This window comes from Gadus chalcogrammus, chromosome 7 (genome assembly GCF_026213295.1).
Source record: "Gadus chalcogrammus isolate NIFS_2021 chromosome 7, NIFS_Gcha_1.0, whole genome shotgun sequence".
In the NCBI taxonomy this organism is placed as follows: Eukaryota; Metazoa; Chordata; class Actinopteri; order Gadiformes; family Gadidae; genus Gadus; species Gadus chalcogrammus.
Window position 1 is genome coordinate 19,102,308 of NC_079418.1, and position 21,888 is coordinate 19,124,195.

General features: G+C 46.5%; 1 protein-coding gene across 2 annotated transcripts in view; it reads right to left on the reverse strand.

Moving 5' to 3' along the window:
• The window catches only part of camkk1a (calcium/calmodulin-dependent protein kinase kinase 1, alpha a), a 47,900-nt gene extending 26,584 nt beyond the window's left edge, over positions 1 to 21,316 (reverse strand). The window contains exon 1 of one of the 2 annotated variants that reach the window (XM_056595013.1): positions 20,674 to 21,316. Coding sequence is in view for 1 of the 2 variants with exons in the window: in XM_056595012.1 (XP_056450987.1) it covers positions 4,583 to 4,678 (96 nt within the window). In the remaining variant the exon portion in view is untranslated. Of the gene's footprint in view, positions 1 to 4,582; positions 4,699 to 20,673 lie in introns of those variants that run through there. The other variant, XM_056595012.1, reaches the window with a different exon arrangement.
• Between the last annotated feature and the right edge of the window lie 572 nt (positions 21,317 to 21,888).

Consider the following 21,888-nt stretch of genomic DNA (forward strand, 5'->3'; position numbering starts at 1 on the left):
AAAGAAAGAAAGAAAGAAAGAAAGAAAGAAAGAAAGAAAGAAAGAAAGAAAGAAAGAAAGAAAGAAAGAAAGAACGAACGAACGAACGAACGAACGAACGAACGAACGAACGAACGAACGAACGAACGAACGAACGAACGAACGAACGAACGAACGAACGAACGAACGAACGAACGAACGAACGAACGAACGAACGAACGAACGAACGAACGAACGAACGAACGAACGAAAGAACGAAAGAACGAAAGAACGAAAGAACGAAAGAACGAAAGAAAGGGAGAGATTTAGCTGGTGTCCTGGAGGGAGTCCAGGGGGGTGCCGAGAGTGAGAGGGAAGGGGGACTGGGATAGATGAGTTGGTGAAGGAGGGAGGGAGGGAGGGAGGGAGGGAGGGAGGGAGGGAGCAAGACAAAAGCTGTGTTCGAAATCGTTCCCTATCATGGATGTAGTGCACTAAATAGGGTGCACGCCATTTTGTAGGGTGTTCGAATTCTCAGTGGTCCACTATATAGGGCACTATATAGTGGACTTAAAATAGGGTACATATGATGTACCCTACATGTTACTCCCGTATACCACACTGCAATGCGGTCGTGTTTTCCCGGAGGAGAAGAAGAAGCTGAATAACCGCGAAAACGAATACATTTAATGATGGAGTCTCCGGCTTTCGTTTAGAAATGTCAACAATTTATTTGGGATTTAACATAGAATATATAACATTCAAAATTAATTAAACAAGGAAATGTAACATTCAACATCAATACAACCTCCAGCTTTCGTCGTGAGTGCCCGGTTTGTTTACATGATGTTGGCGCATCTGTCTGCGTCACACAAATACCCGGCGCATTTACTGACGCAAATGACGTTTAGAAATCTTAAGCGTAGTGTCCGAATTCTCGTTTGTTTGTTCCCTAAATAGTGCACTATATCATGAACACTATATAGGGAATAGTGAGTGAGTGGATAGGGAACGATTTCGAACACAGCTAAAGAGACTTGGTGGGGAAAGAGAAAAAGAGATAAAATGTGAGGAGAAATGAAGAAGAGGAGATACGAGAATAAAAGGAAAGAGCAGAGAGGAAGGGGTGCTGGAGGTCCAGAGTACTGTCTTGTTAACTAAGCGCTGCCGCTAATACTCTGTCAAGCCTGATGGATGAGTGCCACATCGGCTAGCGGCCAGCCTCGAGGACGGACACACACACACACACACACACACACACACACACACACACAATCCTCCAGCTACAAGTGCACACACACACACACACACACACACAATCCTCCAGCTACAAGTGCACACACACACACACACACACACAATCCTCCAGCTACAAGTGCACACACACACACACACACACACACATTCACTCTCATTCAAACAATTTAGCCATAGGCTGTCTGTGTGCACGCACACACACAACATATATTGTGTGCACTACACAACCCCCCCCCACACACACACACACACACACACACACACACACACACACACACACAATCCTCCAGCTACAAGTGCACACACACACACACACACACACACACACAGACAATCCTCCAGCTACATGTGCACACACACACACACACACACACACACACAGACACACATTCACTCACACTCAAACAATTTAGCGATAGGCTGTCTGCGTGCACGCACACACACAACATATATTGTGTGCACTACACAACCCACACCCACACACACACATACACAGCATATTTGGCAAGGAATGGAAAAATGGTTTTCTGGGGCCTTAATAAATCTCCAGATTGACCACAGCATGGAGTCAGATGGATGACTCCTCCCCTCTGGCTCCACCCAAGGACAGCCTAACACACACACACACACACACACACACACACACACACACACACACACACACACACACACACACACACACACACACACACACACACACACACACACACACACACACACACACACACACACACACACACACACCTCTACCTCCCTTCGCCTCCTCAATTTCTCTTCTGAAACTCGGGAATGTCACACACACCCTTTTCTGGATGCAGGATTTTCATGACACGATTAATCAGAAGATCTTACTTCAAATTTCTATGTGACTGTTGATATTAAGAAATAGATGAGGATGGCGCAGGGTATTAATGGTGGTGGCATATACTGGTGTCTATAGTGCATGCATTTCCAACACTGGATAATAATATCACTGATTTCAAAATCTGTACATTTTGTTTGGGTATTGTTTTGTTAGACAACCACCAGGGATTAACAACTGAGTCAATATAGATGAATCCCAATAAAGATAGAGGAATGGAGGGCTGTAGGAGATTGGGTCAAACAGGTCAAAGAAGACTGATTTGAAACCACTGATCCACATGGTCAGTTATTATATTTCATAATCCTCACCGCACACACATCGATGAATGGCTGTTTTGATGCTCATCCTATCCTCCCACACGGACTTACATTCATGCCGAGAGGAGGAGGAGTACGTTTGACAAAGGAAGGGAGATTATAGATGAGTGGACAGACACACACACAGAAAGAGATAGATGAATGGATCTGAATTTGTATTATATTGTATTGTATTTTTGGACAATTTCCTTGTTACAAAAATAAATGTAAACTATTATTATTTCGTATCCTATGTGGTACCCTATTGTATCTTAAGCTTATCTTATTTTTTCTGAAATGGTCTGCTTTGGCAATGTTAGAGCAATTTTTCCAGCCCTTTGAATATTGAGGGTGGGGGAAAGAGTGAGAGAGGTTAAGAGTGAGGGAGTGAGAGGGAGTGAGAGAGAGTGAGAGAGCCTGCTCCCTGACCAGGTGAATCTATAACGCTGTCTCACAGCGCCTCTTTAGGGGACGTCATGGTCTCAGGGCTGTAACCCTCTTTTACGGCGTGGTCAGACAACATTTGGTTGTGTTCCCCTACGGCTCACTCGTCAAATTGCATTTTCTTCAGGAAACACAGGAGCCGGGAGCCAAATAGGATTTGCGCCGAGTGAAATTCAGTTTCGACCCGGGAGGAACCGAGACGAAAGAGAAGCAAACTGCCATTTCACAGCTGAGCGGCACTCCCGCAAGGCTAGTTTTTCTCCACTTCTCGTTCCTCCTCGACTGGTCTTTATGCGCCTGTCAGAGCTCTCTCCCCCTCTCGCTCTCTCTCTCTCTCTCTCTCTTGGGCGGCCCCAGAGGATCTCAGGGCAGAGCTGTCTCCCCAGGTCTCTGAGCAGTGAGGCACTGTTAGCGTGGCGCCGCGGCAGTCGGTTGGCGCCGTGTCTGTGACGGACCTGGCAGCTTGTTGCGGTAATCTGCGGAAGGGGTCGGCGGAGGTCACGGCAGGCTCACCGGCCGAGCCAGGGTTTCTGCAGTCGTTGTGCCGCAAAGACAGCAGGAGAGGCTGCATCTGACGCATGTGGACCAGCGCTGCGTATAATGTGATGGGATGTTTATCGTGTATGGCCGTGCTTGATTCATCATCTTTAAATCTATTAGGTTATAGGATTGACTCTTTAGGATCACTCATGTTGAGCCTGAGAGTTTACTACGCTTACACGCAAGCAAGTGGGTGTTCACGCGCACGCATGCTCACAGGAGTCGCAGAGACACGCATGCGCACGTGAGGGTGCACAGTTGAACACACACACACACACACACACACACACACACACACACACACACACACACACACACACACACACACACACACACACACACACACACACACACACACACACACACACACACACACACACACACACAGATTAGCCAACCCTGATTCATTAAGTGATGCCTGCTTAAGCACATCCCGAGTCGCATTAATGTGCCGCTCTAATCTAACAGTATTTTAATATCCTTGAGATAAAAACTATCTGAGGGGGGAAATGACCAGAACACGCAGTCCCTGGTCAATGGCCTGATCTAAACAGACCAACCGAGGGTGATCACGATAAAGTACATTTGAGCTATCAAGTAAAGTTAATTGATAGCGCTTTCTGTCTCACTCACCCTCGCATCTCTCTTTCTCGCCCTCTCTCTTGACTATTTGAAGGGGCTATTTTCATCATATTATACAAACATGTTATAAGACAAAGTCAATATCCTCCTACACTCCATGTCCTTAATGATTATTAACAAGAAACGATTATTACCTCCTCCGGGTAACGAATACAAGCCTCCCCTTGGTAACGATTACTAGCCTCACCAGGGTTGTGATGATTAACCTCACCTGGGTAAGCCTCACTTGGGTAATGGTTATTACCATCGCCTGGGTAACGATCAGTAGCCTCACCTTGGCAACGCTCACTAGCCCCGCCTTTGTAACGATCGCTAGGCTCATCTGCGTAACGATTATCACCTGGGTAACGAAAATGATCATCACCTGGGTAACAGTCATAAACCTTACCTGGATATCGATGGCTAACGTCACCTTGGTAACAGTCATGAACCTCATCTGGGTAACGTTTACTAACGTCACCTTGGTAACGGTGGGGAACCTCACCCTGGTAACGATTACTAACGTTGCCACGGTAACAGCCGTGAACCTCACCTTGGTAACGTTTACTAACGTCACCTTGGTAACGGTGGTGAACCTCACCTGGGCGTCAGAGATGGACACGCGCTTGGACTCCACGGTGGGCCGGCGGGGGGCCGCGCGGTGGGAGGCGGCGTGGCCGGCCCCCCCCTGGTGCATCCCCCGCTCCTGCAGCGACAGCTTCCTGCCCGTCAGCTGGGGTCTGGGTGGGGGGCCCTGGCCCTTCCTCCTCGCCGCCGCCGCCGCCGCCGCCGCCGCTCCGTTCTTCAGGCCGTTGGCGCCGGGCGTCGTCGACGGCGGGGGCGGGTCGCACGCCATCAGCGCCGCCATGACATCGGCGAGTTCGCCGGTGCGCTCGTCCGCCGAGTCGCCGAGGGGGGCGGGATCACTGGCCCGCCGGCCGCACCCCGGGTCGCCGCTCATCGCTATGACGACGGGGAGAGGAGGGGGAGAGGGAGGAGGAGGAGGATCGGGTGAGGAGGGGGAGAGGCGAGAGGGAGGAGGCGGAGGGGAGAGCCTAGGGGAGGGCAGCCCAGCAGCATCAACGTGGGCGGGGGCCTTCCCTGGGGGTGGAGGCGCCTAGTGCCTGGGGGAGACTGGAACACAAGAGGACACAGACACACGGGTTATGGTCTCATCGCCTCTCGCCGGGCTCTGACCAATGGCCGCTATAACTAATAGCAGCGTTACATACCTATAGATCAAGGTGCTTCTCAATGATTGTCTTTCTTTCTTTTTTTATGTCCTTTCGAAACCACTCTGTATAGCTTGTTTTACAAATGGATGAGCCTAAAGCAAGTTCCAACAATTCTTTCTACTCTTTCTTCTAACCCTAGCCCTAACCCTCACCCTAGTTCGGACCTGTATGTCCCAACACCACAGCAATCGTAGAGTTAGGTCAGATAGACAAGGAGGCAGCGGATGAATCCTCCATGCGGCCGGCATCGCCAGACCAAAGACCAAAGCCAGGGTAATGAAACCATGTCTGGTCCCTGCAGGGTTCATTCTTCTCCATGCCTCCGAGGCCCTGTGTGTATCACCTTCTAAATGTGTTACCGTGAACAGACGTACAAATTGACAGGCAGAGATGCACACACACACACACACACACACAAACACACGAGCTACACAAGCACACACGCAAGGTGGTTGTGATATTAGCCTCCTTTTTTTAGTTGTGTGTATGTGTACATTCACACATGTGTGAGTGTGTCTGTGAAAGCATTCGTGCCTGTGTATGTGTGTGTGCTCCCGTGTTTATATACCCGTTTGTGTGTGTGTACATATGTGTGAGTGTGTCTGTGAAAGCATTTGTGCCTGTGTATGTGTATATGTGTGTGCTCCTGTGTTTGTATACCTGTGTGTTGGTGTGTGTGTGTGTGTGTGTGTGTGTGTGTGTGTGTGTGTGTGTGTGTGTGTGTGTGTGTGTGTGTGTGTGTGTGTGTGTGCCCATGTGTTCGGTGTCTGTCAATGTATGCATACCAGTGTGTGTGTGTACTCGTGTGTACACACACACACACACACACACACACACACACACACACACACACACACACACACACACACACACACACACACACACACACACACACACACACACACACACACACACACACACACACACACACGTAAGCGCTTGATTGTAACAGCTCGCCACTTGATTCATGCGTTTACCGCGATTTGTTTATTGCGCCTTTTTGTTTATCGCGGATTCCTCCTTTAATCTCCCGTGAATGTCTCTCTCCGCAGCCGGTGGCGGCAGCAGCTGGGCTGGTAAGTGCGTGGGTGGGAGGAGTGTATCAAAGCCCTCTGTGGCCCGGCTGGCCGGCCCAGGTAGCGTTCTTCCACACATTCCCAAAAACAAAAGGGATGCAGATAAGTGGCGACATACCAACGGTATGTCGCCACTTATCTGCATCCCTTTTGTTTTTCGAGTGGAACGGTATGAAAACGATCCACTCAACACGGAGCGGAGGGGATAGAGAGCACAGGAGTATGTGGGGGGGGGGGTACAGAAGTAGAGTCCGGGAGGTGGGGGTGAGGGTGGTGGCGCTGGAGGGATGGGATGGATGGGAAGTGATAACAACGATACACACGGAGATCCGAGCAGCGCGTGTTGTTGAACTGCAGCCAAAGCCACCCGTCTCAGGAGACCAGAGGTAAATGGGCCACTTGCTCAGGCTTTTCCCTGAAATGAGTTGTGGGCAAAAACACGCCCTGCCAGGTATTACAACATACAAGCAACTCTCATTTTGTTGGCAGTGGGTCCATAATGGTTAAATTAGGTATTTTTCCCATATGTGCAGCCTTTGTTTGATATCAGTTGGAACAAAAAGGGTAGGCAGACACACAGAACAACGCAACAGTTTGACATATGAGCAGACTGGCACTAAAGCCATCCCCCGTGTCGATATAAACACCATACAGACGAAGATGCAAGAAGCTGTCTCTGCCTGCTAAATTACTATGTTAATGTGACAGGATGCATAAAACACATGCACACAGACACACACACAATGACTTATGCCCATATGCCCTCCTCTGGGGGAGGGGTGCTGATGGTACTGGAGATCACGGCTGGATCACGGCTGTACGGCTGTAAATAATCATACTCACATCATCTGGGGCGTGAGTGTGTGTGTGTGGTTGTGCATGTGCGTGCGTGCGTGTGTGTGTGCATGAGAGAGGCAGACAGACTTACAGTAATGTGTTGCTTCTTTGAATTTAACCACTTGCTAGTCTTGATCAGAGTAGAATGTGTAATGCAACACTCATAGTTGCCCATGGCTACCACCCATTGTCTGATGGAGTCATTCGACTTGATGCACACACATGCACACGCACACGCACACGCACACGCACACCCACACACACACCCACACACACACCTCAACGCTCCACTGCTCAAATTAGTGATTTGACCGATCAATATAAACGAGTTCATCCTGAGAAAGGTATTTTATTTGAAGGCAACGGAGCGAGAAGGTATTTTATTCATGATGGATGTCTTAAAACTTTGGCCAGTAAACATGACCATTTGTTTCCTCCGATAGTAGAAAACATCCTTTGCTGTTATAAAAATATTTTTTTCTTCGCAGCAGTATTCAGCCCCGCTTCAAACCGGTCACACATAAATAACGGCCCTGTCATCACAGATCACACTATATCGATTGTAGACTGCGCACTGAGCATGTATCAGACTTTCACACTTTGACACATAACTCCATACGGTTGACAAATTACATCTTCCCTGGTCAAGGTCCACGGAAGAATAACATGACGCGGCTTAACAACTGTGCTTGCCATTCAGAATGCTATGCTACGCTAACACGATTCCACTCTGAAGGAACCGCAAGGCCTATAATATCAACATATTTTTGAACACGATTTGAACAGTGGTATGAATAATATAAATAAAGCTCAACGGCCGTACACCAAAGTATATGTTAAAAGCTTTATCGATCCATCTGTCATATTACTAGTAGTTGCAGGAGCAGAAAGAGTTCTGAAAGCAGGTTTATCAGAATTATATTGCAACATTTGTTCAATCAGAAGATCACCTCAAACAAGAGGGACATCAATTTGGGTATTAAAATATAAACACAGCTTGTGCACAACACTGATGAAAAGCACGAAGCCAAATCAATCATACTAAAAGAATAGGCAAGCTTTCCCCTTAATTAAGCTGGCAGATTCAATAAAGGGGCCATTCTTTTTAAATGCAGAGAAATGATTGCTTCTGGAACAAAAACATCTAATTGGGTAATTTCTTGTTACCTTTAGAAAAGCACAGGGAAATAAAGTCTCTTCCAGCGATGAATTCAAGTTATCAACGTTTGCCAGCCTTTATTCCCTGCAGCTGTCTGGAACAAAACCCGGCTGCGACCTCGCCCAAGTGATTGAATGACTCATGACTTGAGTTGGGAGAGAAGGAAGAAGAAGAGATGAGAGTCAGCACCAAGGTCGGGCATTTTGCGGGTCTTCTGCCAGAAAATATGTGGGCCGTCGCTTCTCATGACAAACATGTTTTGTTTTCTTCTTTCCGTGCACACCGGGGAGGAACGTTTTACGTCGGGAACAAAACGTAGGCCGGAGGAAATCGATTTTGCGAGAGGGTGGGCAGCTGTACGTGGGAAAAACCTTGAATTTCAAGGTTACTGCCGTCTCAAGATCCGTTCTAGCCTCTTCCTCTTGAAAGGAAATGCAGAGGGGGCCGCAGTGCCTCGTGTGATGCGTGACGGTGTAGGCGTTTGATGAGCAGCGTGGGTGACATGAAGAAGGCCAGAGCCGATGTGATCAGCACAGTACATATCGACGAGAGCTCTGTTCCAGAGCCGATGATCAGAGCTCGCGTTGATCGCACGGCAGGGGACATCCCAATGTGTCCTGTTGTCACCTCTAAAACTATAATCCTGGACACTTAACTGAAGGTGTTCAAATATTTACAGTTTACAGTAGGGAGATACCGACAACACCGACCTAGCTGCTAAACGGGTACGCAAATCTAAAGCAAATAAGGGAAAGACAAACTCAGTACCATAGCGACAAACAGCTTTGACACTAACCATTGTGGAAACCATTGGATCAGGTTTGCAAATAATAACCCTGTGGGGATTCGCAATGCAATGGGTGATCTTTCAAAGGCCAGGCCAGGAAATTTCAGAATTAAAGTCTTGTTAGAGTCATGAGATATTAATGATCGATTCAATGTTCTGGATTATCAAACAAAAACGAAACATCCATCATGACAAAAAATGCAATCATTAGTATTTTTCAACCAATATATTATTGGAAATTGTCCACCTCTTAATGATGCATCTATGGATGCTGGTGAGAAAATTCAAATGAAAAAGGTAGTTATATCACGTCCCATTGGTGTAGCTGGGAGGGGAATTAGCGCCACCGGGATGGTCACCTGTAGCTCTAATCCCTCTGCCCCTTTAATTCAATCCCATGGATAATCCGGCCAATGGAGGTGATACACCGATCACCCTCAGCCCTGAGACTGTTAAACGCTCCTCTGGCTTCACATGAACCTGAATAGGACTGGCACACGCGCGCATTCACACTTCTAAACCTTGAGATATAAATACTCTAAATACCAGATTACACAGGATACTGTTCCTCAGCGATGCAAACTCCTGCACAGTTTTACCACTCCTCTTTACTTACTCTCCGACCGGGGCTGAAGCTCTGCCATGACTGCTGGACGCTTGAAGGACTTCCCCTCCCCGACTGCCTCCCCAAGAACCACAAAGCCCGGGTGGAAGACCTACTGAGGAGGACGGAAATCCAGGAGTCCAGCCTCAAGGCAGGCAGACAGACCGACACGCAGGCAGACAGGCAGCCAAGAGGCACACCTGCTCTCTTCTTTGAGTCGGGCGACAATTACGGGAAGGGTTCCGCCTAGGGGGCGGAGCTAAGGACTCAGCGGGCGTACACACACACACACACACACACACACACACACACACACACACACACACACACACACACACACACACACACACACACACACACACACACACACACACACACACACACACACACACACACACACACACACACACGCTTTGTTTCGGCTCCTCCAAACCGTCCTGTACATCCAGTGCTGCTCCATTCACAGCAGTAATGACACGTCACGCTATACAGGAGGAGAGGGAGAGGGAGGTGGGGGAAGGTGTACCTGTGCCATATAATCCTGTCGCCGGGGGAGATTGCAGAGCCCCCGTGTGGAATGGGTTTCCATGAACCACCACCACCCACCACCCACCCCAACCACCACCACCCCAGTCCTTCATTTCCACCCTCCGATGGGTCCCCCAGGAGCAGGCAGGTAAGCCTGATCCCCGCCGTCTCGCTCTGTCCCCGGTCCATCAGAGCCCCTTGACACACACTTAGCACGTCCACCGACCTGGTGTACAGAATCTGCTCCTGGGATTCAGGTCATCCAATTGACTAGGTATGAAGTCTGTATAATTCTACTTTTGAAATCGCTTCCAGATGAAAACAAAATCTTGGTACAGATGACAAAAACAAAGAGAATCGTAATTGAAGGGAACCAGGTATGAATCAACAAATAAGGCTAGTGGCAGAATTGTCACACACACACACACACACACACACACACACACACACACACACACACACACACACACACACACACACACACACACACACACACACACACACACACACACACACACACACACACACACACACAGTAGACGAGTAGGCCTTCACGAATAAATGACGCAATAATGAAGGAAATAATCTACTTATAAATCCAATCAACAGTGCTCCAGAAAATCGATGCATCATCCGATCCATAGACAATATCTCTAATGGTTTTATGTTAATGTAATTATTACTAAAATTACCTAATATTTCCTCACAAACAATGACCCAGTAAGTCTGTGTACACCATTAGTAGCGCACACATGTCTGTCCTCCTCACACAAAGGAAAAAAACTGGATCAGCCTGGAGCAGAGACAGAGAGGTTTAATGAGGGAGTGAATATGGCTCATCAATGTGATGCCAGACTCAATGGCCCAAAGAACAGAACCAGAAGCAGAACGGTAGTAACCAGAGGCAGTGCTGTATTAACTACAGGCAGAGCTGTAGTAACTAGAGGCAGAACTGTAGTAACTAGAGGCAGAACTGTAGTAACTAGAGGCAGAACTGTAGTAACTAGAGGCAGAACTGTAGTAACTAGAGGCAGAACTGTAGTAACTAGATGCAGAACTGTAGTAACTAGAGGCAGAACTGTAGTAACTAGAGGCAGAACTGTAGTAACTAGAGGCAGAACTGTAGTAACTAGAGGCAGAACTGTAGTAACTAGAGGCAGAACTGTAGTAACCAGAGGCAGAACTGTAGTAACCAGAGGCAGAACTGTAGTAACCAGAGGCAGGGCTGAATTAAGTAAGTGTGTGTGTGTGTGTGTGTGTGTGTGTGTGTGTGTGTGTGTGTGTGTGTGTGTGTGTGTGTGTGTGTGTGTGTGTGTGTGTGTGTGTGTGTGTGTGTGTGTGTGTGGTGCGACACATGACAAACACTCAGGGAGGGACGCCTCTCTGACTCCCGTTGCGCTCTGGGCTTGACAAAAGGTCAGCCGGAAAACTCAATCTCTTCTCAGCCGTCTTCTCGTATCAACAACAGCACTGGTTAAGCCTGACTCATCTCAATCTGTCCACCTTTACAGACACCACCGCCCCTCTGCTAAGAGGCCTCCTGCAGATTGTATGGAAACACAGATAGACACGTTTCTATTGGTCTATTGGCAAAGGAGGACATAACGATGATTTTAGTTGTTGGGTAGGCGGACAAAGACCATCAAGCATCTGATCAATGCATTAACAGATTTCATAGTAAATGTTATGTTTATAAACGTGCAATTTTTTTATGCAACATGCGTCTGTATTTCGTGTTGACATCCAACTGATTACAATCTCTGGCCTGGTCTGTTACAAATGTGCTTTATAGCCTGGGGTCATTTTCATGAGTGTAAAAATGGGTATTATAAAGTTGAAACAGAATGGACAACTAGCTACTTACAGACTCAGTCGCTCTCTCGCCTTATTTTTTCCTGACTGTAATGTCCAGTGCACACTCATCCAGCGACATGTTTGATTGAATAAGTGCTTTGAGACGGCGGCTGGGCCGAATCCAAGCGACAGCGCTGCCCCACTGCCTATTAACATACAGCTGTGAAAACAACAAATGTTTCAAGAGCACCCATTGTGGCGATGTATCAATTCAAGAGACCCCTTTAGCCATCATCCACCTCTTCTTTATTATTTTTTAAATATTTTATTTTCCATTCACCTCTTCTTAAATTAATTGTTAAAGCAGAGGCTGCACTGGGCTCTCTCTCTCTCTCTCTCTCTCTCTCTCTCTCTCTCTCTCTCTCTCTCTCTCTCTCTCTCTCTCTCTCTCTCTCTCTCTCTCTCTCTCTCTCTCTCTCTCTCTCTCTCTCTCTCTCTCTCTCTCTCTCTCTCTCTCTCTCTCTCTCTCTCTCTCTCTCTCTCTCTCTCTCTCTCTCTCTCTGTATTTTTTTCAATGTTAAATTCAATTTTATTTCTCTCTTTCTCTCCATCTGTATGTATCTTGCGCTGTCTCTGTACTTTGCGGCAGAAAAATAAGTGTAGACGGCGCCGGAGCGAATGAGAGAGCTCTGCTTTTGTCTCTGGAGTTGCAATTGAAATACCCGAGTAGCGGAGAGTGGTTTCTGGCTCAAAGCGAAGGCATTCATGCACATAACATCCACAACAGCAGGAGCCGTTACACCTTTTCTCGGGTGTTTCATCATCCATCTCTTCCAGGCTCGGTCTGATTGCTAGCTGTTTCGTTAGGGAGAAGGCCGTAGAATTGGTAAAGAGATTCATTAAATCCAGCCCCGCGGATATCCACCTCTTTTACATGAGTCAAGCATTGACACCGTCACCCTCCTAAAGTTGTTCTCTGGGCTCTCAAATTGTCGAGCTCCATCCACTGGACCAATGCCAAGTTTTAAAGCAAATATATCATATTATTCATAAAATTAGATTACACAAAAAAACAACTTAACTTGTTGACGATAACATGGCATTCAGTAGGGACTTCCATCCGCTTTTCCACAAACCATTTGACATTGCCAGCAATTACGACCAATGACAGAACGCCATGTGACATGCGTTTTTTTCCGGGCCGTAGCGGCGGCAGTGGCGGCGGCGACCGCCCAGCTCCGACATCTCAAACCGCCAGTCACAGGAACGCCACTAGCAACTGCTGACAAGTCTGCGCTAACCAGATATACTGTAAACAGAACGCCATCTGCTCAGGCTCATCCCAGCGCACGCTCACAGTCTGCTGGGCCTTAATCTACAAGGGCTGCCATTGGATGTCCCCCAGCGTGGGCGTGCGTGTATATATATATTTTATATAAAAACCAAGGCGACACTGGCGTTTTAATCCAGGACTTAAAGTGGAAAGGCTTTTAGGAGGAGCCTTGAAACAAGGGGTCAATGTTCGGGCGATGCAGAACAGAACCACTTCTTCATGAATGTCAGGGTTATTTCAGATTCATTTCCAGCACCAGCCAATGTATCAGCCATTACATAGGATAGTGGTTTAGATTCCTTATGTTCAGCCATGTCAATAATAATAATAATACATTTTATTTGAGGGCGCCTTTCATAGCACTCAAGGTCACCTTACAGGGCAGTGTTTAAAAAACTAAATCAACAATCATAAAAAACGCAAGAACAAGATACATTGAAACAATTTACAAATGTATGAAGGGGCGAGGTTGTGGAGGGCCTTGAAGGTGAGGAGCAGAATCTTGGATGGATGCAGGTTTTGACCGGGAGCCAGTGAAGCTGCTGAAGGACATGAATGATGTGATTAATGGAGGGGGTTCTGGTGATGATGCGTGCGGCAGAGTTCTGGACCAGTTGAAGCTTACGGATGGACTTGAGGGGGATACCAAAGAGGAGGGAGTGACAGTAATCAATGCGGGAAGTGACCAGGGTGTGAACAAGGATGGCTGTGCTATGGGGTGTGAGGGATGGGTGGAGGCGGTTGATATTGCGTAGATGGTAGTAGGCAGACCTGGTGATGTTAATGATGTGTGCTTGGAATGATGGTGTGCTGTCGAGGATGACACCCAGACTCTTAACCTGAGGGGAGGGGGAGACTGAGGTGTTATCGATAGTGATGGAAAAGCTGTCAGGTTTTGTCTGGGTTGATTTGGTGCCGATGAGGAGGACTTCTGTTTTATTGCTGTTGAGTTTGAGAAAGTTGCAGGTGAACCAGGTTTTTATTTCAGAGATGCAATCAGTAAGGGAAGAGGGCGGGAGAGTGGACGAGGGCTTTAGTAGAGAGGTAGAGCTGGGTGTCATCAGCATAACAGTGGAAATGAATGTCAAATTTGTTTTTTTCAGAATTGGGGTGATGGCAGCAGTTTTGAAGGATGTAGGGACAGTTCCAGTAGTAAGAGATGAGTGGATGATTGCAGAAATGAGAGGAATTAGGGAGGGGAGGGAGGCCTTAACCAGATGTGTGGGTAGGGGGTCAAGTTGACCGGTGGATGGCTTGGATTTCCGAATGAGTTCAGTGATTTCTGAGATATCAGGGAGCTGGAAGGAGGAGAATGGGTGTGTGGAAGGGTGAACGTCGATATTGAGATGAGGGGTTGATCCAAGGTGCAGGTGAATGCTTTTGATTTTATCGATGAAAAAGAACATCATGGAGTTGCAGAAGGAGGTTGTGTACAAGTGAGGGGGGAGAGAATCCTGGGGTTGGGTAATTTTGTTAAGTAGGGAAAACAGTGACTTGAGTTTCCTTGTCCAATAGGAGGGTTGAACAAGATGCTTTTTCCATCATTATAATAAGAATGACAACCGAATGGTTGCTTGGTTATTGCAGAATTTCTAGCGGCTTGAATTTATTTTTTGGAACTTCGCTATTGACAAGGCCCTCCTTGTCAATCTGCTCCAGGTTGATTGACAAGGAGGGCCTATCTTAATCACCACCCCATGAGCTGGGCAGCTAAGATCACCCGCCTCCTGAGCTCAGGACCGCCATGTGTTGTTGTTAAATGCGCTGTAGTTGCGTGTAGAGATTTACTTGAACCTGCCAATCAAGTTCTTGAGGGAAGAACAGCTTGATGAATGCCTAAGGGTTTTGGTCGAGATCAAGTAGGACTTTCCAGTTGAACTGGAAAAAAAATTCCCTCTTTTTCTATGACGATGAAAAGCGGTATTCCGAGAAAATTTTCTGAAATATGACAGAATATCCCTAGACAAATTAGATTTACAGTATATATACACATGGGGCGAAAAAGTATGAGGATCGACCCTTTAGCATCTATATAGAGGATTTAAGTAGATTTTTTTGCATAGAACGTCGGAAAGCAAATTGAATGAGCAAAGTAGAGGAAAAATAATATTTTCTTTCATGTTTTTTTTTAAGGGTAATCCAGAGTTTGGCCGTTTGCCATGACATAGTATAAATAATTCCTTACTCCATCAAAGGAACGTTTGAAACACATTTGGTCGAATGGCTCGATTTCTACGTCCTGAGAAGGAGAAGCTTGATCACATTCAATAAGTACTCCAGGCAATGAGGGGCAGGCACTATTTAAATTATCCTTCATCACCCGGAGGTGGGAACTGAAAGAAAAGATATGGACTCGTCGCAATGAAGAAACGGAAGAGACAACAGTACTACTGGTTTTCAGCTGATAACACACCTTCAGCTATACTTTAATGCAAATAATAATTCTCAGTTGGACAGCTGGGGATTTATTATCACATTGTCATGCAAAGCATGTCTCTATAAATGTCCTCATTCTTCATGTTCACGTTAATAGGCCTACATGTTTTCCATAACTCCCACAGAAGGGGAGTAGCTTTGGAACACTGTGGGACAGATTCTCGGGATATCTGCTCCACAGGGACAGGTTGGTGGAGCGAGGAGCGAACATCACCATCACCACCGACGCCGACACACAAAACCGCTCCTTGAGAGCCGCAGTAATACAAAGAACACTGAAACGGCGGAACTCATCATGCGCAAGCATCAAATATTCATGTTTATCTCACACACACACACACACACACACACACACACACACACACACACACACACACACACACACACACACACACACACACACACACACACACACACACACACACACACACACACACACACACACACACACACACCGCCTTGGAATTCTGAAAGGGAGAGGTAATCAACATGATTATCCCAATTTAAAAAAAGCTGTTTATTACGAATGAAGTCCTTGTTGGATTTAAATAAAGCAAACTTGCATGTTCTTGGAAGGCCTGAATGCTTTACCTCGCCAGAATCCCAAATAGGGCAAATAGTCTGCAAGTAAACAGCAAGGATAATTGCCTCTTTCTGATGACGGCTGAATGGAAGGCCTTGAAAATAATAAATAAACAAAACAGAGCCAAGAAAACAACGCACATAGATAAGTGAATAGAAACCACCACTATCCTGGGAAGTGGTCTGCGATGTTAAACCAACAACTGAATTGCACCCTCGTTCTCTCGCTGAGTGCTTTCTTGAGTCGACCTACTCAGAGGTTACCCACACGCTTATGTGTGTCAACAGAGGCTCACGGGCAGGCCGAGGGGGACTGGAGCTGGCTTGGGGAAGGGCTGGAGGCTGAGTTGGGGAGAAGGTATGCCTACTGCATAGGTGAACCCAAAATATCTGAAAACCCCCTGAGCTATTTTGGTGGTCCTGCTTTGGAAGAACAAAACCTGCTGAGCAGATGGGGGTTTTTACCGGGATTTAATGAAGACTAATGAAGAGCCGTCTCTCTCTGGTTGTGCACTCAGGGCTCTTTTAGGTCCTGATATTGCTTCAATCCTTTCCTTCCCTCTGGGTTGCCGCTGGGTTACTTTCATTTGGGTTATGATGGATGCCGCATACGGTCATTCAAAAGGTCCTTGTCCAGGAGCAGAACTGAGTGGGAGCTTTCACTCTGTGAACTAAAAACAATCATTCAAAACAGTAAAAAAGGAAATGTAAAATAATGCGGCTTGGCATTCTGTAGATGATTTCATCAAAAACAAATTGAGGAAATGCATGAATGTTAACATCACAGTTGACATTCACTGCACAAAGCAATTCAAGCCCCCCCCCAAAAAAGTTGAGAATGATAGGACAGCTTAAACTTAAATGCGTATACAAACACACAAAGAAACATGTTTTATAACGCCAACATATTGATAAGGATGATGAACACGGTAGATGTGCGTGACACAAAAAATTTGTCTGATCAAAATATGTTGCGTTGAAGGAAGATACTCAGCTAATCTCTAATCATGTGGTGCACTGTCGGATTCCAGAGTTGCACAACAAAACAAAAACTGAGTCACCCCCTGACCTAACTGCCTTTTATATCACGTGTGATAAGACGCGATAGCATTGTTGTGAAAAAAATTTGCATCATGCCTGTATGACTATGCTACTGCGTGATGACCATGCTAATTTAACATCAGCATAAAAGGCCCGACACGACCACATCTCATGCTAGAGGCTGTTCAGCTACTATAGGTCATCATGCATGAAAAATTTATATTGCAACGCCTTACATGAGACATAACAATGTGTCCCCATAAAGACGAATAGGTTTGTGATTAATAACTAAACAATGACCAAGAAAACATTATTACCAACATAATAATTACATTCCAATGCTCCTATGCAATGTCCAAGTCAGACACTGAGTAGTTAGTTGTGCTACAAATTAGTGGTGACATATACTGTAAAGGAAAATATTTAAATGATTTTCAAAGGGCATCAGTTATTCATTTTTTGGCAGGAAATAAAGGGCAAACCCTTCATCTGAACAGTAACACGATCTAAACACTTACCACGTACCTTAGTATCACCTAAACAAAACGGTACTACCAGCACCTATAAGCCTGCTGAGCCCACATCAAATCCTTTAGTCCAGAGATAACACTAACAACACAAACGGACTCTGGCTGAAGTAGGCACCACCTGCGCGGCACAGTAAACACAACATATTCTGTACCCAAGCTTGAAAAGGACATGGAACAAAAGCTGCCGTGTGCAGCCATTGGAAGAAGCACATCTCTCATTTCTCTCTGTTTCTAAAGCCGAGCGGAGTTACACACAGAGATATACATGAGGACAGGACAACCTCCTTTGCACCTTGCCTCCACCTCCCCCCTACAACTCTTTTCGATACCAAACGAGGGCATGGGGAGTCATACTTAGGTGGCCCCTGGGTGGCTGATCCTTGAACCAACCCAATAATGATTGCGTTGGCCGGCTGGCCTTCCCTATACAGCACCGGTGTGTCCAGGCAGCCAGTCCCGTGGGTCCCATCATGGAAGCGATGGTGGCATCCACCCATGACAGATGCGACATTGCGTCGTATTGAGTCAACATGAAAGGCCGTGAAAAAGCATTCATTAAAGTGCTTCTTTGGCACGGATTCAAGGAGGACGGGTGTCAGAATTCAGCAGACGGCACTCAGTCTGCGCTGCTTCAAAAGGGGTCCGCTTGAAGAGAGGCTGAAGTGTCTCTGCAGGGAGACAGTGGCAACACTGTCTGCGTTGGACCTTCCATTGGGCTCCCTCAACAACTGAATACCTTGTGTGTGGATGATTACACCAAAGGTAATTCAGGTCCAAATGCATTCGTGATGTGGCTATGATAATCCAGCAGGTGGAACCGTTAGATAATAAATTCACTGATTTAGCTGTATATGTCATGCAGCCATGAGGGGTGTGTACACTGAGTGAGAACCACATGTCCATGTAATGTCTGGTTTCATGTCAGGACATGATGTGTTCCTCAGTGTTGCCTCATTTCAGAATAGCATCCAGATGTATTGCCGGCTCAACGTTGCGCGTCAGCCTCCCACGATGAGTCATTGAGTCTCTCCTCTCCTCTCTGTATCACAGACCCCCTACATCCATTGTGATGTTTCCACTAATAACTATTGAATCAAGCATATATTAAAACGAAGACAAAGAAGTGCCGTATGGAACATCCCCCCACTGCAAAGTCCCAATCTGTCAGTCAATGGCTGACAGACACACACACACACACAGTTCAGTTCCTCACTAAGGCTCCATCTTATCTAACTAGCGATCTGACACACAGGTGCACATAATAACAGGCATATTAAAACTACTCTTTCTTACTGCTTCTAATGTACACACACACACACACACACACACACACACACACACACACACACACACACACACACACACACACACACACACACACACACACACACACACACACACACACACACACACACACACACACACACACACACACACACCTAGCTTTATATCCCATTTGAGCCAGAAGGTATGATGTGCCGTTATTTCTTCAGATATTATCTGTGTAAGAAGCATGGAGTAACTGGGACTCCACGGCCCTCAGCCAGCCAAGGGGAAGTTGGCAGGAGAAGGAGAAGTCATGGTGTTGCTCAGGCAAGACACATAAATACAGAACTTGTTGTGACATAAAACAAAGCACTACATAAGTCGCAAGGTTATTGAAGAACAGAAAGCGAAACAACATTCAATCAGTTTTAATTTGGTATATAGACCATGGCATTAAGGTTGCCAGGGTTAGGGGGTTACCTGTGCCATATATCTATATTCAATTCAGCAAGGCTGAGGATGAGAGAGTGTGGGACAACTGCCTTTGTGTCTCACCTTTGTGCGAGAGCAGCTGATCGTGAGCTGCACCTCAACAGCTTAGATATGGCACAGAGGAATCCTGAAGGCCGTCTCATTCATTATGAGGAGACTCTCTACACACAGCCCTGGACTTAAGAATAGACCTGGCCGTATACAGAAATCTACTAATCTATTTGTGTGTGTGTGTGTGTGTGTGTGTGTGTGTGTGTGTGTGTGTGTGTGTGTGTGTGTGTGTGTGTGTGTGTGTGTGTGATAACTATTCTTAATAGGTTTGTAGGAATACCCCAATGTAGTTATGTTTTTAGCACTTCTATGTTGACCACCTTGACCTCCATATTAAGCAGCTGCTGAAATTGCTAATTTATGTCCCCCTATTTGGAGGTTACTGAATAATGTGATGTCCTACTTATGAACCAACATGTGCAGCTGGGCCAGTTTTGCCCAACAGGCCACAGCTAATGCAGTATTACTGCAACTTCCTCATTCTGTACTTCTTTTACTTCCCATGCAATTAAATTTTCAAGACCACGTGTGCCTATAATGACAGGTGTATAAAAACTATTTAGACTGAACAGACAAACACGACATGGGATGGGATCAAATAAAAGCGGTCGAGTCTGTTTACTGTGGCTGTGAACCAAAATCGTCATAGATAATAGGCACTAGTAAATCTGATTTCGCACTATGAAAACATAAAAACTGATTGTAAGGATAGGCCACGCGAGCGGACACACGCGCGCGCACACACACACACACGCACACACACACACACACACTCGCTGCAAGCACACACACACACACACGCACACACGCACGCGAGCGCGCTCTATCTCTCTCTGCTGCACTGCGAAAGTCTCCCAATTGCGTTTTACCACAACAAAGGTTAGGCTGCACATCACCAGTGCACAGGTGTAAAGGTGGACGATGTTTGAAGTTTCACTTACCAATCAAGTGGTCCACTGCTTTTCTGCCGCTGGGATGAAATTCGGGGATATCCAGGTTCACTGTCCGTAAACATACAGTGCCGACACTCTAAATTACTATCGTAAGCAGACGAGCCCGGATAGAACAGTAGCTGCCCCTGACAAGCAGTGAAAGCACTACAGTCGCATCACGTACATGCATCCCCACAATGTACTACACCGGTGTATTGTATGCTCTGCTGCCGACCTGAAAATTGTCCCATATTTCACACCCTCTCTTCCGGAAAGCTTGGACCGTATGCACTACTTGCCTAGTCTATCGGCTCATGAAGGCACTGCGAGGACACCCTGCGGCTGGATATAGCCTACGGATCCATCCGAGGCACTGGATTACGACCGTACTGTATGAAGAACGGTCGTACAATAACGTGGATTAAAAAAAAAAACATTTCTCACAGAAAAAGGAGAATGCAACTTTCGCTATGTAAGGTCATCGCCACGGGTCTTAAAGTCCGTCAGGTTGCGGTTTTAAATTGTGACATTAATATAGCACAGTTTAAATCTGTTGCAGCAAATGTAACGAAGTAACTTGACTAATATACAACGTCAGACCACTTTCTAATAAGGTCGCATCGTGTGAGGGCTTGCCTTTCATTTTTGTTTCACCACCGACCCGATTAAGTCTTATTAAAGTCTATTGGCATCAAATCAGAGAGGAGGTAAATGGGGCGGCCTCTGCTGGCCACCTGGCGCCGTTTGAAAGCGACTTCTCCATTCACATTTACTACAATTTTGCTTAAAACTGTGGTCCCTCTATTGGTTATGATTGAATTAATATTCATATAAATGTGCTTAAAATAAGTAAACCATAATACCTCCACCTCGTCCACGGGCCATGGCTACCAGCTGAGGGCAGCTCTTGACAAGGTCCCTTTTTGGAACAACTTAATTGCATCATGGTGCACAACCAGGGTTCGAGTTATGATGATGAGGGGGAGAGAGAGAGATGACCGTACCGGCCTTGCGCCGAGTTGTTGACGGGGGAGGGCGTACCGGCCTTGCGCTGAGTTGTTGAAAATAAGTCGTAAATAAGCCCCTTCAGGTCGAAGACACCTCTGTTTCGCGTCGGTGTCCGGTTCGCCCTGTCTGGGCTTATTTTCCCGATAATGACCAGCGTTCTATTATCCCACTTAACGTCAATATTACTCTGCATGTGGAAGGGAAAACAGCTTTATT